This window comes from Alosa alosa, chromosome 2, assembly GCF_017589495.1.
Source record: "Alosa alosa isolate M-15738 ecotype Scorff River chromosome 2, AALO_Geno_1.1, whole genome shotgun sequence".
Taxonomy (NCBI): domain Eukaryota; kingdom Metazoa; phylum Chordata; class Actinopteri; order Clupeiformes; family Clupeidae; genus Alosa; species Alosa alosa.
Window position 1 is genome coordinate 19,124,772 of NC_063190.1, and position 23,343 is coordinate 19,148,114.

The 23,343-nt window shown below is 43.6% G+C and overlaps 1 protein-coding gene across 1 annotated transcript in view; it reads left to right on the plus strand.

Annotated features, from left to right (window-relative positions):
* Positions 1 to 20,214, plus strand: part of LOC125290891 (protocadherin Fat 3) — a 69,762-nt gene extending 49,548 nt beyond the window's left edge. The window contains exons 22-32 of the mRNA XM_048237316.1: positions 1,433 to 1,511; positions 1,710 to 1,788; positions 1,943 to 2,176; positions 3,874 to 4,108; positions 4,426 to 4,579; positions 9,363 to 10,282; positions 11,836 to 11,934; positions 14,775 to 14,834; positions 17,665 to 17,703; positions 18,236 to 18,301; positions 18,721 to 20,214. Coding sequence (XP_048093273.1) covers positions 1,433 to 1,511; positions 1,710 to 1,788; positions 1,943 to 2,176; positions 3,874 to 4,108; positions 4,426 to 4,579; positions 9,363 to 10,282; positions 11,836 to 11,934; positions 14,775 to 14,834; positions 17,665 to 17,703; positions 18,236 to 18,301; positions 18,721 to 19,604 — 2,849 coding nt within the window. The 3' untranslated portion in view covers positions 19,605 to 20,214. The remainder of the gene's footprint in view (positions 1 to 1,432; positions 1,512 to 1,709; positions 1,789 to 1,942; positions 2,177 to 3,873; positions 4,109 to 4,425; positions 4,580 to 9,362; positions 10,283 to 11,835; positions 11,935 to 14,774; positions 14,835 to 17,664; positions 17,704 to 18,235; positions 18,302 to 18,720) is intronic.
* The last annotated feature ends 3,129 nt before the right edge of the window (positions 20,215 to 23,343 follow it).

Sequence of the window (23,343 nt, forward strand, 5' to 3'; positions counted from 1 at the left end):
ATGAACCCAGCAACAGTGCGTCGCATAACTTAAAACACAAACTGAAGCAACAGCTTGGACAATCCTACTGCAAAGCCTTTCCTTCCATAGGCATGCAAGGTCTATGACATTAAAAGTGGAATATGAACGCATTTCACACCTGACAATTAAACGGAGCTGCCGCCTGTTCGCGACTGTTTCTTGAGCTCTCGGAGCAGTGTTAATTGCGCGTCTTTTTCAGATGGTGAACGTAGGCCTATAGTTGGACGGGCAGGACTGACAAGTAGACAGGCCTAGGCCTGCCTGTGGCTACGCCTATGGCTCGATTTGAATTATTTGCTCTGTTTGTGAATGAAGTTGTAGCCCCTCTTTCCTTTGATCAATGTGCTTGTTGAACGATGTGTCCCTAGTTTCCCTGTCATAGCTACTGTCTTTGGTGTAATCTCACCAGAAGGCTACTGCAGCTGGCTGCCTTCCAATGACGTTGGTGACAAATGATGATCTGAGCTGATAGATCTAACATCTAGGCCTACGTTCCCTAACATGGGCTGATACTACATAGCCTAGGCCAGTCATTACTTCTATAATGCTTTGGGCGAACGCGATGTTCATAAACGAAACAGGCATGAGAAGGGAGATGATTTTCTGTCGATTCAACTAAACCAAGTTTGCCATCATTGCGCAAGTCGCCCAATTTCTCGCTATAGTTGTTAGACAATATTTTCTGATATTATTATATATAACAATATTTTAAATCTACCAACAAAGTCACTGAATTGGCAACACTTAGCACTGACAGGTCTAGACCAAGAAAGTGACTTGGATAGACTTCCAGGTCACAGAAATCGGAAAAAATAAATATCAAAATCAGTTTTCTGCCTGAGGCTGGTCATGAAATCAAAAGTCTGAAAAACAAAGCATTATTTGTTATTTTGTATCACATTCATAAACAAATAATGAAAAAAACAAGTCCTTTTTTCATTTTTTTATTTTGGATTCTCAATTGAATATCAAATGAACGAATGATACACGGACCAGGAAGCATCCATTTATTTTTATACACTGACTTCAACTGGGCGGCTTGATGGATTTAGTTTCTCTTTCCCTAACATAGTGAGATATGGCACTTGGCATTGGCGTGGGCCTGCATTCTGCTGAAATGCCCTTCGAGAGCCCTTTAAAAGTGATGATTTTTTCTGTGTTTCCTCAGAAATCATTAGATGGAGATATTAATCGCCGTTTGAAGATTGATGATTTGTTTCAGAAATGGCCGTTTTCATAAGACAGGAATTAGTGTGATGCTGAGTCATGCTGTCTCATTGTGTGCCTCATTGTTTTGGCTCTGAATGAAACGATCTTCTCCTAGCGTTATTGCCTCAATCAGGAACAGTAATGTGAGACGCCCTGGTGTGCGTGTGTGTGTGTGTGTGTGTGTGTGTGTGTGTCTTGGCAGGCCAAACCTCCCTGAGCTTTGCGGGGAACAGCTACATTAAGTACAGAGTGACGGACGGCAGCTGGAGTGGGGACATGAAGCTGAGGACCTCCAGAGGGGTCATCATGTATCAGGACGCACCATGCTCAAGGTCAGAAGGGACATCATGTACACACACACACACAGAGAGAGGGTACACGCTGTGACCCTGCACCATGCTCAAGGTCAGAAGTGGACACACACACACACACACACACACACACACACACACATATATACACACACACACACAGAGCAGAGGGGCCATCATGTACATATATACACAGAGCAGAGGGGTCATCATGTACACGCGCGGTGACCCCTGCACCATGCTCAAGGTCAGAAGTACACACACACACACACACTAACAGTAGACAGTAAACAGAGTGTACAAATATGTTTCACATCTTGACAGCCCACAGACAGCACATCCCTGTATCATGCTTGACACACACACACACACACTGACGGAATGTTTTTGTCGGCCCCCAGATTGAGGAGGGGCGCTTGTGTTTCCAGCTGGACTGTGACAACAACGCGGACGTGCTGGGCATCTCAGGCCGGCCAATCAACGACGGGCGCTGGCACGCCGCCACGCTGGAGCTGACACAGAACTCCACGCTGCTCTCGCTGGACGACAGCTACGTGGAGAGCCGACGTGCCGCCCGCGCTCCACTGCCCGTCTGGCCCCTCGCCACCGACGGATCGCTCTTCTTCGGAGCTCAGGTGAGACAGCCAGACTCGGGTGAGACAGCCAGACTCAGGTGAGACAGCCAGACTCGGGGTGAGACAGCCAGACTCAGGCATTTCTGGTAGCACAGGAAACAAAACTGGACAAATGGTAACTTGGACACAAACAAAATGATCAAAACAAGATTTAAAGTGGACATTTAATAGAGTATTACATTTAAGTCTGATTCATTTTCATTTCAAATGAACTGCGTTGGTTTTGAATGTTTCAATTGGAAATCCTATAGGAACAGATTGAAAAGGTCTATACTATACTGAACTGGTTTTACTGTTATTAGAAGTTTTGTCATTGAATTGTGTATGTAGGTGTTGGAGGTTGTTACAGTTTATACATGACACTATTGTGTTAAGCTTCAAGAATAACCATCAGTGGAACTATAAGATAAATACCATAGTTTCCCCTTGGGATCCAAGTGCTTTGTTTAGGCGTGTTGCACATCATGTAATTGGAGGTTGCCATGACACTGCACTGTTCTACAGTAAAACAAGACTCAATGAGTTCACATGAGTTACACATGAGTTACATGAAGTCTGTTGTCACATAGACTGTTCTACAGTCTACAGTATGTGTGGTCAGGTTTGTCCAGAGCACCTACAGTACAGTTCTCCCTCCTCTGTTACTTGTGGACTTGGAGGTGTCCCCCGTTAAAAATGACATATTTTCAGCACTTCTGTATTGCACTTGCAGTGCAGCCCAGCTCTCTCTCCTGCTCCTCTGTCTCCCAGGTTGAATTGACATATTTACAGTATTAACTGTGTATAGCACTCACAGCGTTCCTTCCACCTCCTCCTCCTCCTCCTCCTCCTCCTTCTCCTTCTCCTCCTCCTCCTCCTCTGTGTTCCTCTGGTGCGTCAGCTGCTCAGATGCCTAAATATCTTATTTTGAGCAAGGCTGAGTGCATCCTCAGTAACCCTACTCATCCACTACACAATAAGTTCCAAGTAAGCCAGCGGGGCAAGGGAAGGACTCTCCAAAGGAGAATAAAAACCACCAGGTTCAGCAAGCGGTTTGTCCCTTCGGCAATCACCCTTTTAAATGAAAGAGACCGTTCAAAACAAAGGACTTGATAGTCTATTCTGTGCAATAGGCTACATGCCCGAAAAGCTCTTCCTATATGCTCATTTATTTCCGGTGGATTGTTAACTGTGTTGTAAAGGCATCTTCTGTTGTATTCTGCTCCTAACATCTTCACTCCGATACTGAATATCTTGTTTGCCCAATAATAACAGTTTTAACTCACATAAATCCTTCTTCATAGTAATCGTGCTGATTTACTAGGTGCAACACCCAACCGGGTCGGTGTAGACACTAATTACATTAGCAATAGCGGCAGGTTCAAACACACCTGGCTCCACCGGAAACAAATGAATGCACAGACAGCTTTTCGTGCACGTAGCCTATAACATCAGGCAGCTTCCTTTAAATCTCTTTGATTTATTATACTGCATTTGATAAATTTTAGGCTAATTTGTTGTCTGTGGAGAATGTGCGTGGAGTGTGTGTGTGTGTGTGGATGTGTGTGTCTTTGTGTGTTGGGAACTGCATATTTGTGTATTTATCTATCTATATGCTTAAATGTGTGTGTGTCTGCACCTTGACCACCTGAATTTCCCTTTTTTGAGGATTCTAAAGTTTGACTTGACTTTGACTTTTGACTTTGACTCTGGTGCAGGTCCGTCCACCGGCGCTGCGTCTGAAGCGGCCTCCTCGTGCCCAGGGCGGCTTCCAGGGCTGCCTGGGCGGGATGGTGCTCAACGGCAACGAGCTGCCGCTGCAGAACAAGCGTAGCCGCTACGCCGAGGTAGCCGCCGTCAGCGAGGTCAAGCTGGGCTGCATCCTCTACCCTGACCCCTGCGCCACACAGCCATGCCTCAACATGGCCCTCTGCACCAGCCTGCCATCTGGAGGTGTGTGTGTGTGTGGAAGTGCGTGTGCGTATATGTGGAAGTGTGTGCGTCCGTGTATGCTTTAGACACACTGTCAGTGTGTGGGTATACAGTAAATGTGTGTTTGTGTGTGTGTGTGTGTGTGTGTGTGTGTGTGTGTGTGTGTGTGCTTTAGCCTCACTGTGAGTGTGTGTGGGTGCATGCCTCTCCCTAAGAGCCCAAACACATCTTTTCATCCGTCCCCGAGTGTATACATTACTCTAAAGTGAGCTGACGTTCTGATGGCTGGTGCTGTGTGTGTTGTTTTTGTTTGTTGTTTTTGTTTTTTTCCCATTCAGCGTTTGAGTGCAGCTGCGGAGCACAGTACACGGGGGAGCGCTGCGAGATGGAGGTCACGTCCTGCATGCCCAACCCCTGTCAGAACGGAGGAGACTGCAAGGCTGTAGGCACCACCTTCCTCTGTGGCTGTCCGAAAGGATTTGCCGGCCTCCTGTGAGTTACTCAGGCCTGAGACATACACACACACACACACACGCATAGGCAAACACACACACACACGCACACATATACACACACACACACACACACACACACACACACATACTGTAGATACAAACACACACACACACACACACATAGACAAATACTGTACATACACACACATTGTCAAGTTGTGCCTAGTGTTCTGTGCAAAATCCTCAACTTGAAAGATGGAAGGACATCTATGGAGATTTTAAGAATGCTGGATTCCACTCAATGACTTGAGAAATAAACTGTGGCTTTTGTTTCCTCTTTTTGTTTCTTTTATTTTCTTTGAATTCAGAGGCAGGCATATGCAGTCACTTTTAATTCAATTTAGCATCCATTTAGCAGTTATTAACAGTCATTTTCACCAGGTGAAAACCTTTTAAAAAGGCAGACAAATTCCAAATGTTCCTAGCATACTGTAACATTAAGGAATCACTCAGTAGAAAAATAGATTCATAAGGCAGTTTCAAACATGGCAGTATAAGCATGGGTAACCAAACATTTAAATAAGCAAAGAATGTTCAAGTATAAAACCTAATTTAATAGAAAAATATATCTATGAATAGAAAAATATCTCTGAGTAGAAAACACACATAAATATACACATGTAGACCATATTAAATTACACAGAACCCAACAAACATTCCAAAGCCAACTGTAGCTTAAATTTCACAGGCCCATTAGCACCCTCTATACAATACAGCTAGCCCCTATCCAGCTTTAGCAAACATTATTTAAATCGCTAGGCAAATGAAATAACATCTGTGCATTTACTTAAAAGCATGGGCAGCAGGTGGAACTGCAACTCCACAGAGATCATGTCTCAAGCCAGTTAAGGTGTGCATTTGGTTTGAGCACCAACATTGTTCAAGAAGCGGTATAAATCCCTTACCGTCAGTCTCTCCAGCTTTTAGATGTCCCAGATTGCACATAACTTTGTGTACATACGCAGGTAATTCTTTGGCGTTTGCTTCAGCATTTGTAAGCGTCTGCTCTAGCGTTTGCTGTCGTGCCTCCACCATTCACTCCTGCTTTGTACTTAATTAGCCACCTGTCTTGGAGATGCGTCGCTCACGTGAATGTCAAACGAAATGTAAAGTTTGACTGACTAAATTTTGTATACAAAAAAATAGTGAAGACTGTATAAGGCAGGGGTGTCAAACATCAGGCCCGCCAGCAGGTTTCATACCCCAGATATTTTTGGTAGGAAGGGAAAATTAGGGGGAAATAAGAAATTCACATCCAGTTGTCTTCAACAATGTGTTATAAGCAATATTTGTATGATATGACAAATTGATTAAACCTAGCACTACAAACCATCCTCAGCAAGGAATTAGCAGAAAAACTAACATGGAAGTAGGGCATTTCAAGAGAGAAAGAGCAGTATATGACCGCATTATTGTGTACTTGTTTGCTCATAAGTGATATAATCAAACAGTACTCTGATAACCATGCAGAAAAATTTTAAATTATAATGACCATGACAATGACAGCCCCCCATGAGGTTTCATTTCAACAAATGCGGCCCACTACATAATATGAGTTTGACAAGGTCTTAAGGTCACTCTCACTCTCCCTTGCTAAAGCGCAAAATGATTTGGTCCGCCCGCACAACGATGATTGATAAGGTATCTCATTTTGTTTACATAGTTGAGCATCGCTAGTAGTGGACAGCTAGTTGTTGTGCTGCTGATACAATGTCTTTCTCCAAGAAAACCAAGTCGGATTACCAAAAAACAAATGCAAAAACGAGAAAAACAGAGATGAAAATGAGGGGAAACAGATGCTAGTAAACTTCTTTCCAAAGAAAGGTGAACACACGTTAAAACACGAAATCCCATGGTGTTAAACTGCTTGAATATCTCTGCAATAGAACTGAGGCAACCCATTGAAAGAGCAGAAAATACACCTTCCTTGGTTACACAGGTAATCTGAGGTAGCCTATCTCGTGATCCACTTCCATCTCAATCTCTTTCAGAAAGACTTGGTGCCAGCTTGATTCATGCCCTATGCTACATGCTGATCAATTTCGCAATTGCGCAATTTCCCTCCTTCCTTTCGGTTGTCGTTAGTCTTAACTTTTTTTTTTTTTTTACTCAGTAACGCATGGGATTTGTGATGAAGCGAAGTACAATACTTCACTCAAAACGTAATCAAGTAAAAATAAAAGTACTAATTTGAAAAACTACTTAAAAAATACAAAATACACAAAAAAAAAACACTCAATACAGTAAAATGAGTAAATGTATTTCGTTACTTTCCTTTTTTATGTTTTAAGATACAGCAAAACTTGATTATGATTAAGATTGTGATTCTGCATTTTGACTTTCAGATTTACTCTGCAATAGGTCTATCTAGGTTGTGATTTATTTCTGTTATAGTTGTGTCTGCTGCCATTTTGGTGTGTTAAATATGAGTCAGTTTTTGGACTTTTCCCATTTATATGTTTGAATTTACACTGTAACACAAGAAAAACAAGGTTGTGTTCCATAATGTGGTCTTCAGCAATTTTACCGTGGTATTGTCATCATATCAGAGTAGATAAATAGACCAATAATGTAATAATTTGTGCCACCGTGACACTATGTAGCAAATATTGCTACACCACGATACTCACTATGTTGTCCCACAGTGAGTCATTTTCCCCCATTGCACCGACACTGGATTTGAGGTTTCTCCTACCTGCCAAATCCCACTTTAATCTCTGCACACACACACACACACACACACACACACACACACACACACACACACACACGCATGCATGCACAGAAATTAACACAATCACACATGCACATTGCACAAAGATAAACAAATACACACTTACACAAACACAAATAAACTCATATGTACACACATACACAAACAAACACACATGCACATGCACACACACACACACACACAGACACACACAAACACAAACAGACACACACACACAGGGTAAATACAGAATGAGAGAGAGGAAGTGAGGGAGGGCTTTATGACAAATAAGAAACTCTGTGCAGTACACACACCCTGCACTCTTTTCTCCACAGTCTTCCTCCATGTAAACATTTTCAGCACTTCTCACAACAGTGTTTGTGCAGTGTAGCGATTCAGTCGTTTAACTTTCAAATAATTTACATAACAATTCACAGACACACTGTTGAGGAACAAACTTCTCCACTAGAGGGAGCCATTAAACACAGCTGAACTCTGAAGTCTGTGTCCCCTGACATGCTTACTGGTAGGTCTGAGGTAGTAGGTCTAAGGTAAAATGAGGCACTGCATACAAGTTACAAAACATGAGACCTGCACTTTGAGTGAACCCTCCTCCGGTTTCTCTCTGTTCTCAAGTGGACTTAGTTTTGATTGACATTCTTCAAGTCCAATCCCTGGGTTTATCTTGTCTTAAGACGCAGGGCTGATGTGGTTAAAAATCTGAGATTTTCTGTGAAGCTTCAGTATCTCAGTAAAGCTGCCAAAGTCGTGGCCATGAGACTGGCTTTAAGATATGCGTTTGAGCATCCAGACAAAACAAATAAATAAATAAATAGATAGATAGATAAATGATCATCTATATCCAAGTCTTACAGATGACACAAAATGGAATCAGATTGCGTTTTTCCAGCATCGTCTTATCCGTCAGATTAATTTCCCCGCGGGATGCGTGCCGTTGTTTGAGTTTGGGAATAATTTTCAAAAGCTTAGGCTCAGGCCCTGACTGAGACTTTTCCCCAAAAACTTGCTTATTACTTTCAAGTCAATGACTTTGAAAGCAATGACAGTACAATGACACATCTGTCTCAGAAGAGTTCCTTTTTGGAACAACAAGCACCAGGGTGAAATTATTAAACACATCACTGCCAATGAAAGCAGACAGCCAGGAATATCAAATACTTTCAGGTTCCCTTTATTTGAACCTTGTGCCATAAAATGAATGAAACCATAAGAATGTAATCGTATCCTAATGCCTTTGCAGATGTTGTACAGTACTATTGTATCTCAGAGGAGTAGCTCCATGTTTGATGTAATGTTTGAATGACGGTGTCATGTTTCCATTATAAGTCATTCCTATGACAGTGGTCATGAAGGCTAATATACAGTATATTATGACCTCAAGGTGAACACATGACTTTCTGGCTTCCACCTGGATGCTGAATCAACCACTTAAAGGTGCAGTCAGTGATTTTACCTGATCTCAAGCCCATCAAATGTGAGAGAGGTACTGTAGTTATTTGTACTCACATGGGTAAAAGAGGAGCCAGAATTATAATAGGATAACAAGAAAAGACCAGAAGAATAGAAATAAAATAAGGTAACAATGCATAAAAGATTAGTTCCAAAAATAGAGATTAGGTGCAATAAATAAATTAGCATTTATAAAAACAATAGAGCAGAATAAAAACAGTAAAACATGCAATTAACACACGGGACTGCATAGTGCATATCTTGGGTGGCTGGTGAAAACAACACATATTACTTATCTGTCCTTTTGTCTAAACGTTTCTTTATGCCCGGTGCGCTATGCCCGAAACGTTTGTCCATTTCTGTTTTTCATGGCCTGTAATGCTGTCTCAGCACTTTGACTACAGTTATGTATATATCTCAGTCACTGAGTGCGGCCCTTACTTTTCTACTACCTGACTGAAGCTTATCTGTCCTTCACATGACTATATACCATCAATTTAAAGAGGATGACTACCGTAGTTGCCTGATGAAATCATACCTCCAAAAGTGGCAAATTGTCTCCTCTCTACTGTCGCAGGTGTGACGAGGACGTGAACGAGTGCGAGCGTGAGGTGTGTGACAACGGCGGCGCCTGCGTGAACACCGTCGGCACGTTCTACTGCAACTGCACGGCGGGCTACGAGGGCCAGTTCTGCAGCCTGCTGTCGGCCGAGCTGCCAGATACCGAGGTGAAGCCACTGACGTACGTGGGGCCCGTGGAGATCATTGGCATCGGAGTGCTGGCGTTCGTCGTGCTCGTCCTGCTCCTGCTGCTGGCCATCTTCCGCAAGCAGATCCTCCGCAAGGACTGGGCACGGGCCGAGGCCGTGGGCATGTCCACCGAGGCCAGCTTCATGCTGCACAAGACGGGCACCGGGGCCGAGGGCATCGAGTTCAAGGCCGTCCGAGTCGCTGGGACCACAGGGGGCGCCGCCGCAGCCGCCACCGTGGGTCACCAGGGTCAACGCTCGGGCGGTCTCTATGGAAACGAAGGCCCGCCGCAAGTCCTGGTGCGACCCACGGGCTACACGACGCCCCACGGCCCCTCGGGCGACGGCCGCATAAGCCCCGACCTGGACAAGACAGAGTCGTCCTCGGCGACGACGAGCGGACTGGCCACACTTTCCTACCCGCCACTGGTCAGCCGTTTCCAGGCTGACGCGGCGGCACCTCATTTCCTGGACAGTGGTGTGGGCCGCAGGGGCGTGGCTGTGTGCAGCGTTGCACCACACCTCCCCGCCATCCTGCCTGGCCACTCGGAGCGCAGTCCTGTCCACAAGCCCCCCTGGGAAAGGGACGCGTATGACTATGAGGACGCTGACACCGAGGAGGGGAACGATGAGGACGACGATGACGAGACTGAGGGGACGGAGGAGGAGAGCCAGGAGAGCGGGTCTCTGGAGTGGCAGCACATGCCCTACCGCCCCGACAGCAGAGCCAGCGGAGCCAGACCGCAGGGTAGGACAACCCCTCTCATAACCCCACATAACCTTTCATAATCTCTCATAACCCCACATAATCCCACATGACCTCTCATAACCCCACATGACCCCACATAACCTCTCATAATCTCTCAAAATCTCGCATAGCCCCACACAACCCAACGTATCCTCTCATAACCTCTCATAACCCCACACAACCCCACATAACCTCTCATCTCATAATCTCTCATGATATATCACTACCCCACATAACCTCTCATAAACCCACACAATCTCCCATAACTCCACATAACCTCACATAACCTCTCGTAACTCCTCATAAAGGGCAGGGTAGGACATCACTACTAAAGGGCAGGGGCAGGGCAATGTCAGGAAGAAAAGCCACAGAGAGAGAAAGTACACCCTTAGGAATATAATGTTCCCCAGAAACAAATAAAGAACGCCTTTAAAAATACAATTTATTCACTATGTGTTAGTTGTGGAATGACCAAGTATTATATTTGAGTTATTTCCCAGTCTACAGTTGAAAAAGATGAATAAAACGAAAAAAATGTGGAAAGCAGTAGAATAGGTAATCATCCAGCATGGGAAATGTATCTTCCAGAGTTATTTGATCAATCTTGTGGCTTGTAACTTTATAACCCTTTTGGTTAGGTCTAGGGAAGGAGAATTAATAATAAAGGAGAATAAATAATTGTCTGAGTTTCATTTAGAACAGTTTGGGGACCTGTGAATTGTTCTACAGCGCGGGAGATAATTGTTAAAAAACCGCCATCTGCTATTGTGCATAGAGGAATAAATAGGCCAACAGGAGCAATTTTTCTCCCCATAAAATATTCATCACTGGAACTTCTGTGCAGGTAAGTGAAAAACACTTCAAGACTAATGCTCATCTGGCAGCCTGTCTCTCTGGCGTGTTGGATACAGACAGTGAAAGCCTTATCGTGATTACACCTCAGCCGAGCCAAAAGACTGTATAGCATCTGTTTGGCAACAGCCCATCAATGCCACAACCCAATCAGGCTCTTTTCACAGAGCTGTTTCTCCTCCATATTAACCTTTTATTTATTCAGTAGCTGTTTATTGTCATCAACAGTGATGGTATGTACCAAAGGTTATTTGTTGTGAAGTGAAAATTGAGTGTATAGTGTTTATTTGTATGTACTATTTATAATATACTTTATAAATAGTAACATAGAAAAAATATGTTTTATATCACCTACCTTTTGCACGTTGAACAGCATTATGCCATTTTAACATGAAATATATAGACCCTTTCAACAATAAAAACAAAAACAATGCTTGAACATTCTATTTGGTTCCCAATCTACTTCCTCTGCATTAAGATAACATATGGAATGTTAAAACAGAAGTCTTGTGGGGCCAACTATGATGCTGATAATGGAACTCTCTTGAAAGGGTCTATATCCAAATGCTTTACCACAGATTTATCACAAAAGTTTTGTACATGACAAGTGTGATTGCTGTATGTTTGTTTTAAAGATTGTATCCAAATGGGAGCTTTTATTTGGCTTATGAGTGCTCTGCATGGCGCTTATTCTCTTGCAGCTGTGTCTAACTTGGTGGAGGAGGTGACATGTTTCTCAGATAACAATTCCGAGGCGCGTTCGCTTCGTTCGTTCCAGTCGGACTCCTGCGATGATAACGGTAGGGTGCTTACACATGCACGCACACACACACACACACACACACACACACGTCGCCCAAACTCTCTTTGTGCTTCTGCCTCGCATTCTGTGTGCATCATTAGACTGTGGTGGCAGCTTCTCTCCCTCCTTTTGTTCTCGTTTTTGAGCATCTCACAGGCAGACAATCCTTTCAGAATTTCATATCATGGCTGCCTCAGAAATAAAACACAGTATTACATTTAACACCTCCAGGAAGAGTTGACTGTTTTAATTCAGAATTTACAATCAGCATACCCAGGCCCTTAACATGCCTTTTCTCCAGCGGGGGCTGAGATTTGAAGATTTGAAAATAGATAATAATATGTAACAGCTTCTAAAATTTCCAGGAAACGTATTAGCACAGAAATGCTCCTTGATTTAAACCCTACATACCTCCATTGGGAAGTCTAATGTTAATGCACTGAAACTGCTTGAGTCTGGGGCCAAAACTGTCAAATGACACCCTGGGTTGATTGACCAGGAGATGTCACTCTAGAAAAGGCAATAACCACAACCCCTTTGAAAACCTCTCAGTGTTTTCGCAAGCCATGCACTGCCTTGAACTAATCTACAGTGTTTTGCTCCCAGACTGATATGGATGCAGTTTGTACATAATTGTGGCACAGTGATAAGTATGCAAGTTTTTAATTTAAATAGTAGATAGTTAAAGAAAAAAAAAACTTTTGCAGACAGACTCAGAGAGTTAGTCCACTTTGTATTATGTAAACTTCTAAGGCCTTTTCTCACTCTGTCCAAGCATAGCACCATTGTACAAAGGACCACATTGGACAATCCTCTACATCCTTTAGTCCTCGCATCCACACCCACATACACAGAGCCAGTGTGGATGCACCAGCAATTTTGTCTCTCAGCATTTAATTTCATGCCCTCATGCCTTTAAAACTCTTCAAAATGTGTTTTAGTTTCCCCTTCCTGTTTGGCTGCTGTTTTAGCCCCCTGTTTCTGCACTGCCTTTTATCAATGGGCACAGAGCATTAGAGGAGGAAACTCTCTTAGTGGAAAACCCTCTGAAAAAGTCTGCAGTGCCAGCCAACATCAGGAAGACCAGAGCAAGAGCTCTCTCCCAGAGGGCAAGCTTAAAAAGCCAGAGAAAAGAAGAAAAAAGAAGAGAGGGAGAAAGAAGCAGAAGGCCAGGGAGAGAGAGAGAGAGAGAGAGAGAGACGGACGGGAGAGAATGAGCGAGAGAGAGAAAGGGAGAGAGATGGAGGGAGAGAATGAGAAAGAGAGGGAGAGGGAGAGAGAGAGAGAGAGACGGACGGGAGAGAATGAGAGAGAGAGAGAGAAAGGGAGAGAATGAGAGAGAGGGAGAGAGAGAGAAGGGGAACGAGAGAATTAGAGAGAAAGAGACAGAGAGGAGAGAGAGAGATGAGAGAGAGAGACGGACGGGAGAGAATGAGAGAGAGAGAGAGAGAAAGGGAGAGAGATGGAGGGAGAGAATGAGAAAGAGAGGGAGAGAGACAGGGAGAGAGAGAGAAGGGGAACGAGAGAATTAGAGAGAAAGAGACAGAGAGGAGAGAGAGAGATGAGAGAACATATTCCCGGCTTCAGTCCGCACATAACAGTTGAACTCAGAATTCGTGTTAACTTCTGCATTCACGCCACGTATGAAAGCTCAAAATTAAATCGCTGCAACGCTACCCATTTCCCAAATTCATTCCATGTATAAGAGTTGGACTTAAATCAGTGGGTAACACTACACAAAGTACAGTAAGCTATAGGCAGTCCCTTTGGGGCCTTGAGAGTGAGAAAAACATAATCTAACATTCTGCAGCATTTCCAGTGCATAATCATTATTCAGAAAGTGCTCCAGTTACCTGCTCTCAATATACGGTTCTTCTGTGGAGCGACTATCCATTCCAGCAAGTGGAGAGAGCTTTAATGCACTTCCAAAGGTTTGCACATATGTTAAGTGCCGCAGGGTTGTAGTCAATCACCACTACAGCTTGATGCAGTTTTGCCAGGCTGTACGTAAGAAGGTCATGAAGACTACTTGTATATCCCCCTCACTGTTCAAATGTAACTGTAAATCCAATATGCTGCGTCGTAGCCTCTGGCGCCTGACAGGGGTTGTAGCCAGAGTGGATGAATTCCAAATGATTCATGGGTAAATAAACAGAGCCACATGCATGCAAGTAGAAACTCACATAAACAAAATGTATATGCAAGCACATTCAATGCAAACACGTAGAGTTGTTCCTATAGTAGTCATACACAGAGCCGATAGACATAAATACAAACAAATAAACACCTCACAAACACAGCACTCAAACAAACACCACTCACAGACACAATACACACACACAGACATAAACACACAGACAGACAGACACACACACACACACAGCATTGTTTCAACACTAGTTATACAGTGTTGCTGCTGTATAATTTTGCTGTGTGGAGGTAATTAAGGGTATTTAAAAGTTATCATCTCCAGCCGTCAACATGAGTCGGATTAGCGAAGTCTCGTCGTGGCTCTGCTCTGCCCCAAAGTGCCCACTGGAAAGACTGACCCAGTCAGAGCCATAATTGCTTTCCGTCCTCGGCTCAGGCGAGGGAGACTACAAGCCTCTTAAGACGCTCCCGCGTCCACACTATCTGCCTCCTCAGAAGGACCTGAGATGCACGCCTTAATCCAAATGAAGTAACAACTCCATTTATACTGTGCTCGTATAGCCTCTTTTTTGATTAGATCAGCAGAATCCAAGTACAGTATGTGGACTGTGTAAAGTGCACAGGCCTTTTTGCCTGCCCTGTGCTTTGTTCAGTTCATGTAATCACCCTTCTCTTTCATTCTGCAAGCTTCCATTGTAACGGTCATTCGACTGGTCAATGACACAGTGGACACCATTGAGAACGAAGGTACTCAAGCACATCTTAACGCACTATTATTTTGTTATTTTGTGAGGTTAATAAATTATTCACTTTGATCATTTATGGCATCACTTTGATCATTTATGGCATAGGTTTATTTTAAAGTCTGCTTTTGAACCAGTAATTACTGATTAGTACATGGTTAATAATATGTTATCATAAAAACTACCAAAATATACTGTGTTTAAATTAATATCTTTGTTAATTATTAAGCAAATAATCTTGCAAAGTAGTTCAAAAGTTTCTTGGTATGTTTCTAAGATCAATTTTTAAAAGATTAAAAATACAAGCTTTACTACATGATTGATGCAAAAACAATTGATGTATTTGCTTCTTTGAGGTAAAAGTTTTCAGCCAAGGACACAAAATGCAAATAAGCCAGTCGGCACTTTGCAAGATAAACTTTCTCATTGAGCCTGTACAGTCACAAAATGTGCTATCCAAAAACCTGCTTGTATTTTTCCCCCATAGCACTAATAGCATATTGTCACTTAAGCATGTGCACATAATAGTCTTACCGGTACTGATCATATGTTGCTGTATCGAAGCTGCTCAGCCACATTCCAAATCCAGAACCATGTGGTCTGTGAGTGATTTAACACCACATTTTTTAGCACATAAACACATTTTTTAGCACATACAATCTTTATAGCAGGAATTAGGATTCTTTATTGCAGGAATCTATTTTGAGTGCCTGCACAAGGTCACTTGCATTAGTGCCGTGACTTACAGAGACACTTTGGAAAGAGGGCAGTGAGCCCTCACCAAACCCATAGAGTCACTTAGAAACATGCTTTGGGGTTTATCATGGCAACGACATAGTCTCCCACTCCTTTCGTTGATCAGCTTTGGTGTACTGTTTTGAGGAGAGGTCATTAGAACAGGCACTGTTTGGGATGCAGAGAAATGGCAGTAATTAGCACAGGCTAAACCATTAATGTCAGAGAGCCCTGACTTTAACATAAACAGTGCTGATAATCAACAAGCTTACATGAGGTCCAGCACACAGGCTAATGAGATGGCGGCACTGGGTTGCGACCTTGATTGCCTGTCCATTAGGCACCAGGCAGTAAATTGGCACATTATTAATGTTTGTCATCAAAAAGGTTCCTGACCAGCTGATCAGTCGTTTCCATGGCAACTAACGAGAAAAAACAACAACACGTTATTGTACATTTTGCTCAGAAATCCGTGATGAGCAACCCAGATGGTTCAAGTCATTGACCTGCTCTTGACTGTGACCACATGTTTTCGCCTTGTCAAAGTTTCTAAAAGAAAGTGGTGTTCAAGAAGGGTTCTGATTTCCTATCTCAGTACAAGCTACTAGACCCTAAGTAGTCTGGTTTCAAGAGCCGTAATTTTACCTGAACTGTTTTTTTATCTGTGACTGAAGCATTAAAAGTACCTAGAGCCTCTGCTGAGTCATCACTTTGCCTTTGACACAGTGAATTTGACACGTGACATTCTCCTATCTCTATTATCTGAGCTAGGGGTTTCCGGGAAAGTCTCTAAGGATGTTCAGTCAGTGTGTCTTGACAAGGACAGGTATCAAGGCTTTGTGACCTCCCCATAGGTCGATCTGTCTTAATTCCATGAACCCATCCCTTCGTCCTCTCTCGCCCACTGCGGTCCTCTGACGAGCATCTGCTATGTTGGCCTTCCATCAACGCTAACAGCTACGCTACACCAGATGCACAATTGAAGCGTTCCCATACACGGAGTGTGAAGGTAGTTTTAGAAGACTGGTCTGATGTATTCAAATGTACGTGCCGCTATCACGTCTGGTGTAAGCCAGTACTATTGATTCTAGTGGAGGCTAATTATTGCAGTGCTTGATGCTTCAGTGGCGAGCCTGTAAAAGGTCACAGTGAAGACTCTTTTCTTCTCTTCATTGGTGGAATCATTTACCGACTGCTCTTCATTCTCGCAATAGTTTGGGGATTTTCAGAAAGCGTTTAAAGACTCATCCGTTTACCTTGTATCTAGCTACTTCATTCTTACAGAGTTGTGCTTTGTATGTTATTGTTATTATTCTGTTACATTTTATTTAAACTATTACTAAAATGAGTATGGTTTTATTAGGCTATATGACTTTACTTTATTTTAATATTAATGTAATGTTAATTGATGTCATTGTAAGTCGCTGTTGACAAATGCGTCAACTGAGCACTATAACTATAAACATAAAATATGGTCCTTCTGGCCCAGTGCAATCCATTAAACTTGGAATTAAATAATACTCCCATTTGTATAGAAACTATATCTTTGGAATCAACAAAGCAGACTTTAAAATAAAGTGTTGCCAAATATTTATCTTAGAATTTAATTGTTATTATACATAAATCTAAAATATATTGAAACAAATCTGAAGATTATTCAGACAAAATAAAAGCTCCTAATTCACAAACCCAATTAAAAGCCCATAAGCATCATAAATATATTCCTTGTAAGTTGTCATTCATCCTTTATCCCATCTTTAGAACACACAGGCCTGACTCACATGATGTCATTCATTCAGTTCTTGACATGACATCATGATGAATGCTTGGATGAGATACAACCTCCTTCTTCGCTGCTTAATCCACCGTGTGTGTGTGTGTGTGTGTCCACTCCCCATAATCCCCTGTCCTGCCTGCCCACTCGCACTAGTAAATCCCTCTGCGCTTGCATGCGTGCCACCGGCTCTCTGTACGCTACCTGTGCCTGACTGTGTGTGTGTGTGTGTGTGTGTGCTTGCATGTGTGCCACCGGCTCTCTGTACGCTACCTGTGCCTGACCGGTACCCACGCTGGTGGGCTTTGTGTTGCTCTGTCCGTAGTGGCCACCCTGGGGGAGATGCAGAGCTATGGAGTCAATGGTGAGTGGCACACGGTCCACCCATTTATTCTTCACCTCTGCCAGGGAGGTTATGTTTTCACCCCTTTTCTTTTCTGGTTGGTTGGTTTGTGTGTTAGTCATTAAGGCATCCCACAACTTAGATCAACACCACATCATGGGTTTGTCCTTGGCCCATTGTATAGCACTGCTAACAGACCAACCCAGTAACCAACAGGGTGAAGGTACAGTATAACCTCCTTGGAGGTGGATCTGTTACAGATCCAAGGTGCTTTGAATCAAGGTGCAAGGTCTTGAATTTCCCCTTGAGGATCAATAAAGTATCTATCTATCTATCTATCTATCTTTGCGGGGGCATATGCACTTTACTTTACTGAGTGCCATTCTAGTTCTTGTGAGGTCTCATCATTTGTTTCATCATTTGCTGACTTTCATGGTCTAGTGTTTACCTTGTTTATGTCATGTGTTTCTGTGTCATGTAGTTTAATGCACCGTTTGTTATTGTTTGTTTGTTTGTTTGTTTTGTTGTTTGTTTGTTTTGTTGTTTGTTTCAGCTCATCAACAGCATCAGCGTGACGATCAAATTTGTGTTGAGTTCGTCAAAGAATACTTTGTGAATTGTAAGAACTGTTTTCCTTATTCTGTATCATTATCCTTATTATCTCTCGTTATCTTTGGTTTCAGCTATAATAGTCATTTGTTTTTTGCAAGAAGACAAGAAGTGTATAGTGTTATTACTTATGAAAGACAAGTGTAATGGGAACACTTTAAAAAGGGAGCAATTACTATTAAAACTTCATTGCTACTAAAACAATAATGCCCTAATGCTAATGCTCTAATGTGCTGTTACTACACAGCCTCTTTGAGTCAGGGTTAGGGCTAGGGTTAGAAACATCATACATAATGCAAGGCTTAAGAAGGAGTTATACAGCCAAACATATGACTGGATTGATGATGAGTGTGTGTGTGTGTGTGTGTGTGTGTGTGTGTGTGTGTGTGTGTGTGTGTGTGCGTGTGTGTGTGCGTGCTCCCCGTTCAGCATACCACTGGGAGACATCAGAGTGGGTGCCGGATCCGTGTTTGCCCAGCGTTAAGATGCCCCCTCAGTTCCGCCCCGAGCGTCCACCCTCCAGGCACCCCAGCCATGCCGACAACCTCTCCCTCTCCAAAGATTTCCCTCTGAGGGCGTTCAACAACGACGACGACGATGACGTTCTGGATTACCATACATCTGTGCACGATGTGGAGGAGTGTTCGTCCCCCGTCTATGAGGAGTACGGGGATCAGGACCTTTACGACACACTGCCCGCCACGCGGCCCCTCTACCCGGGCGGGTACCCGTGCGAGGGCAGGGGCAGAGGGAGGTCCAGCCTGAGTACTAGCCCCTGCCCCAGCCCCGGCCCTAGCCAGGCCTGCTACCTGACTGGGTCGTTGTACCTGCCGCCGCTGCGGGCCTGGGACGAGCGACCGCAAAGTTGGGCGCCGGAGGTGCCACCACTGCGAGCAGGCAGCCTGCGCGATGTCGGGGCGCTGCTGGGCCGCGCGTCCAGTCCCAGGCCCCGCCGCATTCCTAGCAGCCTGCGGAACCCCCAGAGCTCCGTCCGGGACCTGACAGAGTACAGCCACCTGCGGACCCCCCAGGGTTCTGTCCGAGACTTGGCACAGTACGGTCATCAGGGTTCGGTCCTAGACTTGGCACAGTACGGTCATCAGGGTTCTGTCCGAGACTTGGCACAGTACGGTCATCAGGGTTCGGTCCGAGACTTGGCACAGTACGGTCACCAGGGTTCTGTCCGAGACTTGGCACAGTACGGTCACGTGCAGATGCCCCAGGGATCTGTCCGAGACCTGTCGCAGTATAGTCACCTACGAACCCCCCAGGGTTCCATTCGGGATCTGTCCCAGTACTGCCGCAGGTACTAAGCCCTTCTCCAGGCACTCCGAGTGCAGCTCCAGCAGCTCAGCACAGCTGCTGCAGCAGAGCCTGTGCTCACCACACACCACACCACACCACACCACACCACACCAAAGTCAAGGGGCCTGTATACACCAGCCACACATAATGACTGAAAAATACAATATATCTGCAATGTACTGTAAGTTGCTTTGGAAAAAAAAGCGTCTGTTAGATTAGTACAGTAAATGTAATTGTTTTGTATGGACAGTGGGAGCAGATTGGTGATGGGGAAGGGGGATTAACTGGAACAGAGAGGAAGTGTGTGTGTGTGTGTGTGTGTGTGTGTGTGTGTGTGTGTGTATATGAGTGGAGCTGGTATTTGATTTCGCTCTAAAGAGAACAAAAATCTTCCACTCCACCAATTCATCTCCGTCCACAGCCAGTCCAGGTGGGAACCACCAGCCTCGGACTACGCCGGCCCCGAGTGTGGCTGATCAAGGCCCCGAGTGTGGCTGATCAAGTCCAATATTTAAAGTCTACAGTATATAGATGAGAAAGAAATACTCACATGTATCTATTACACTAATATAGCCTACCGAACACTTTTTGCACAAAATACAGAAGTATAAAAAAGAATCTGTTGGTGATTTATTGTAAGCTCACAATTACAAAAAAATGAGGAAAAATCCAACCTTGAGAAAAAGGAAAATCTCAGAAAGAAAGAAATATTTTTTTAACAAAAACACGTTGCTCACACTTATTGGCACCCCTGCTTCCCTTTGCCAATAAAACAGCTTGTAATGTTCTCCTTTGACACCCCATAAAGTTGGAGAATACAAAGCAAGGAATTTAAGACCTTAAGTCATGTATTGTAAAGATGTAAGGACCCGGACATTTATTTTGGTTGATTGACCTCTCATGGCCCACTTTTAGGGTCTTGGCAGAGATTGGCAGATTTCCTTTGAAAATGTTCAGGTTTGATACAATGCACCTTAATTAGGTTCCCAAGGCCTTTGGGAATAAAAACAGCCCCACAATAGCACAGCCCCTCCATCTTAATTCTCATTAGGCATGGGGTTCTTTTCAGTATAGCCATTCATCTATGTACGGCAAACCCACCTAAAGCGTGTCTTGCCAAACAGCGCAATTTGCATTTCATCTGACAATAGACAATTCCAGGCAAAGTCGCTATACCATTCAGTAACTCCTGCTGTTTACATTGGTAATTAAATGACTGGACAGGCTTTTACCTGGCATGACCTCTAAATAATCTATTAGCAGTGAGGCCGGTGGCGGGCCACTTGTGGTAACTTGTGTTTAAATTTGTGTGTGTGTGTGTGTGTGTGAATGTCTTAGATTAAGGAGATTGTGTGATACAGTATGTGTGTGTGTGTGTGTGTGTGTGTACGAGTATGTGTTTTTATCTAACGGTCTGAGCACGTCTAGACACCTCCTGCCACTTATAATGAAAAAATATAAAAAGAACAAAAAGCACAGTCTCCAGATCACACATGCCATCTGTGTCTGTCTGATCAAAGCCATCAGCGCTCCTCAAAGCTAAGAATACCAGCAGAAAAGGCAGGGATTTAAAAATGAAACCTGTTTCAATGTTGATGTGCACCAGCGTAGTGTATTTCAGGGCCGAGCAGCCAGCCAGCGATGCAGCTGCAGCATGTTGATTTGGGGGGAAAAGGACAGGGCACTTTTGATGTATTTTTAATGTTTATGTTTAATGTATTTTAGAACCATTTTGAACAAAATGCTGCTTTAATTTGACCAGAGGCTAATTAAAAGTGATGCTTCTAGTGTGCTCACTCGCTCAGTCTGTACTGTCTGGGCTCTGAGCACTCGTTTGTTTTGGAAGTATTTGTGTGTGTGTGTGTGTGTGTATGAGTGGAGCTGGTATTTGATTTCGCTCTAAAGAGAACAAAAATCTTCCACTCCACCAATTCATCTCCGTCCACAGCCAGTCCAGGTGGGAACCACCAGCCTCGGACCACGGGGAATCGTTCTGTCACACAGACCCCGACCACAAACAGCAATAAACAATCAACAGTAAACAATCAAAATGATTGCCTCGCTGCCCCGGAGGGAGAGCATTGATCTGTGTACTGCCAATTAGCAGAAAAGCTAGCCAGAGCAGAGCTACAGTAGGTCAATGACTACAGGAAGTCTTCCTTGGTTGACACCTCTGCCCCTCATATGGTGATAAATAACATGCGTTATATAGCCTGGAGCACGTGTAGCAACGCTGGTGTGATGATGGTGCAATATCACTGTTTCTTTACCGTTCTGGACCCTCTGATTTCTCACCAGCTACTGTAAAGTCAGATGTTTTATTATTGTTTAATGGTCAGTCCTTTTGGCAGCCCAAATTGTTTTACTCTCTCTCTCTTTCTCTCTCTCTCTCTCTCTCTCTCTCTCTTTCTCTCTCTTTCTTACACACACACACACACTTTCTCTCTAGCATGGTTTTGTTTGTTTATGAATAATTGTGCTGCTTTGTTTTTTAATTAAAGTGAACTAAACTACCTTATATATTGATGTGTCCTTATCCTATCTATCCCCTTACAGTCTAGTGTTTTTCAATCTGTACTGTTTTTAATCTGTACTGTTGCATAACCCACTTTCCTCTGTGGGTCATATGATATCATGACCGGAGCAAGCCAGCATGATTTGTTTTTTTTGTTTATGTTTATGTTTATGTTTTGGTCCTAGCACATTTGTGTTCTCACCCATGTGGTTCACAGACCTGTGTGAAAAGCACTGCATTTACATGATAAGCAGAGGGCTCCGCACCTTCTAGCCTGGCCGCCACCACCTCTCACATCCAGCGCCGAGCGTTTCCATTGCTGATACCCCCACCTGCTCTGTGAACAGAGGGTTGCATGTTTTGCATGCTTTTGCTGCATGTTCTTTATAGACCCTTTCAAAAGAGTTCCATTATCAGCATCATAGTTGGCCAGGGGCGTCACTAGACCTTATTCACTGGGGCACGTGCCTTAGTAAAAGTCTCCAGTGCCCCAGTAAAATTCTAGCGCTGCTCTCGCTGGAAACGGCATTCATGAGTGCATCTCCGTGCCTGCTTTAGTCATGACTCGAGCCTGTCACTTACCAGCCAATACAAATAAACAAGGAAAAAAAGAAAGGGGGCATAATAGCCAATCAGGAAATAGCACCTCTGTAGCTGGGTAAGATTGAACGCAACAACCAATGAAAATCGTTCACATGATTCTTCCGAGTGTTGTACAGTGGAAACCGCTGGAGCTCATCACATCACTTTGAGGAACAGTGAGGAGAGATGAGGAGGACGAGGGAGGTATGATAATTGGCCACATTAACGGTAACATTAACATTTATGTTGGTAGCCAGTGCTGTGATTTGATCTATCGTTTAATGGCAAACTTAAATAAGTTTGCTGCATTTGCAAATGTAGCCTATAATAATCTATATTATAGGCTACATTTGGAAATTATCACCAAAAGTCAGTATGAAGGCTTTAGTAGGCTATTTAAGCTACAAATAACTGCAGTATTGCCAGGATGACTATAGGACCCTTGCCTGGGAGGGAAGTATATCTCAATTTTTACTAAAAATAAGCTTCCCTTGTGTTAGTAGGAAAGTCTATTAAATTCATGCAGTGAGTATAGGCCTACTTATGCCTATGTGTTTGAATGTTGCTGGATAGTGGCTGTTACAACAATTGAGGGAGAGAGTGCTGGTCCTACAGTATGACAGTGACAATAATGATTTTGAAGCTTGTAG